This window comes from Sciurus vulgaris (genome assembly GCF_902686455.1).
Source record: "Sciurus vulgaris genome assembly, chromosome: 16".
NCBI classification, from domain to species: domain Eukaryota; kingdom Metazoa; phylum Chordata; class Mammalia; order Rodentia; family Sciuridae; genus Sciurus; species Sciurus vulgaris.
The window spans coordinates 7,844,807-7,846,545 of NC_136477.1; the positions used below are offsets into that span (position 1 = coordinate 7,844,807).

Sequence of the window (1,739 nt, forward strand, 5' to 3'; positions counted from 1 at the left end):
AATCATCTCAAACCCCTGACATAGTCTATTTCTGTGAAGTTTATAAATAATGAAACTGAAGAGGGTGGAAGCTAACATGACCTTATAAGGATACAGCTTTCCAGGGAATGTCTCAGTAATTGCTTCCCATGTATGAAAGTTGAGTTCTTTTACCTCATAATAAATCTACCTGTGGCTGTAACCCATGTGGCTGTAACCATGGGCCTAGGCTGAATCTGATCTTTAGATATTACCACAGCCTTGCTTAACACTGTGCCTGCCCTATTCACCTCATACAACACTCCTTATTCCGAGAATGATCTATAAAATATCACTAAAATGAACCCCCAACTCAGCTCTGTAAGATGGAGACAGAGCAACAACATGGAGCTGAGAGTTTGAAATAATGTCTTTCAAACATCATACAGGGGACAAAAAGTCAGGAAGATTTGAAGCCCAAGTTGAAATATAATTAGACGGCTTGCCATCTAATCACATCTGGAAGAACCTGATGATGAATAAGTAAGATACTCTGGGTCACCATTATTTCTGTTACTTTAAATGAATCTGGAAACCCAAACCCATAACACGATCAGAGTGAAGGCATCCCAGTGATGAGATGTCTCAGGACTCCCTTCATTTCCTTGTTCCTCAAGCTGTAGATGAATGGGTTCAACATTTGAGGGACCACCATGTACATCATTGAAGCCACTACATTCTTAATGGAAGAGTCACTTACTGCAGAACTCATGTACACACCAAAAGCTGTGCCATAGAATAAGGACACAACTAACAAGTGAGACCCACAGGTGGAAAAGGCTTTATACCTTCCATCCATGGATGGCATTCTCAAAACAGAGGACACAATTTGAGTATAAGAGAAAATAATCCCAGAGAGAGGGATGCCAGCAAATAGGCTAGTCACTGAATAAATCAAGAGGTTATTGATGTGGGTGTCAGAACAGGCCAGCTTGATGAGCTGAACAAGTTCACAGAAGAAGTGGGGGATCTCCAGGGCTGTGCAGAAGGACAACCTCAGCACCATCAGACTGTGCAGAAGGGCATTCATAGTGGTGACCAGTAGGCAGAGTAGAACCAGCAGAACACAGAGGCGGGAATTCATGATGGTTGTGTATCTTAGGGGGTGGCAAATGGCCACATAGCGGTCATAGGCCATCACTGCAAGCAGACAACTTTCTAAACCACCAAAAATCAAAACAAAGCAGACCTGGGAGATGCAGCTTGTGTAACTGATGCTCTGAGTGTGTGCTTGGATGTTCACCAGCATCTTGGGGAGGGTGGTTGTGCTTATGCAGATGTCAGTGAAGGACAGGTTGGAAAGGAAGAAGTACATGGGGGTGTGGAGGTGGGGGTCAGAGGTGACAGCCAGGATGATGAGCAGGTTCCCCAGGATGGTAACCAGGTACATGGACAGAAAGAGGCTGAAGATGAGGGGCTGCAGTGCTGGGTCATCTGTCAGCCCCAGGAGAAGGAATTCTGAAACAGCTGTTTGATTTATGAGTTCCATGTTGCTGGTGAATACAATGGGAAAGACAGAATTAATGTTTTATGTACAGACAAGAGCAGAGTCCACCATGATCATGGTAATACAAAAATTCTTTATTACACTTTGGACTTTATTTTGATACACTATGGGAATATGGAGCACACATGTATCTTTGGATAAACACTTCCAGTAATCTCACCATCTCTAAATTTTGTTAGCCCATGTTCTTAATTTTCTCTCACTTCTATTGTGA

General features: G+C 43.1%; 1 protein-coding gene across 1 annotated transcript; it reads right to left on the reverse strand.

The window, feature by feature from the left end:
• Positions 1–571: 571 nt before the first annotated feature.
• On the reverse strand, positions 572–1,507 carry LOC306646138 (olfactory receptor 7G2-like; the record flags this gene model as incomplete). The annotated part of the gene is made up of 1 exon (XM_079114596.1): positions 572–1,507. The coding sequence occupies one exon, from the start codon at positions 1,505–1,507 to the stop codon at positions 572–574; it is 936 nt and encodes a 311-aa protein (XP_078970722.1).
• Positions 1,508–1,739: the final 232 nt, after the last annotated feature.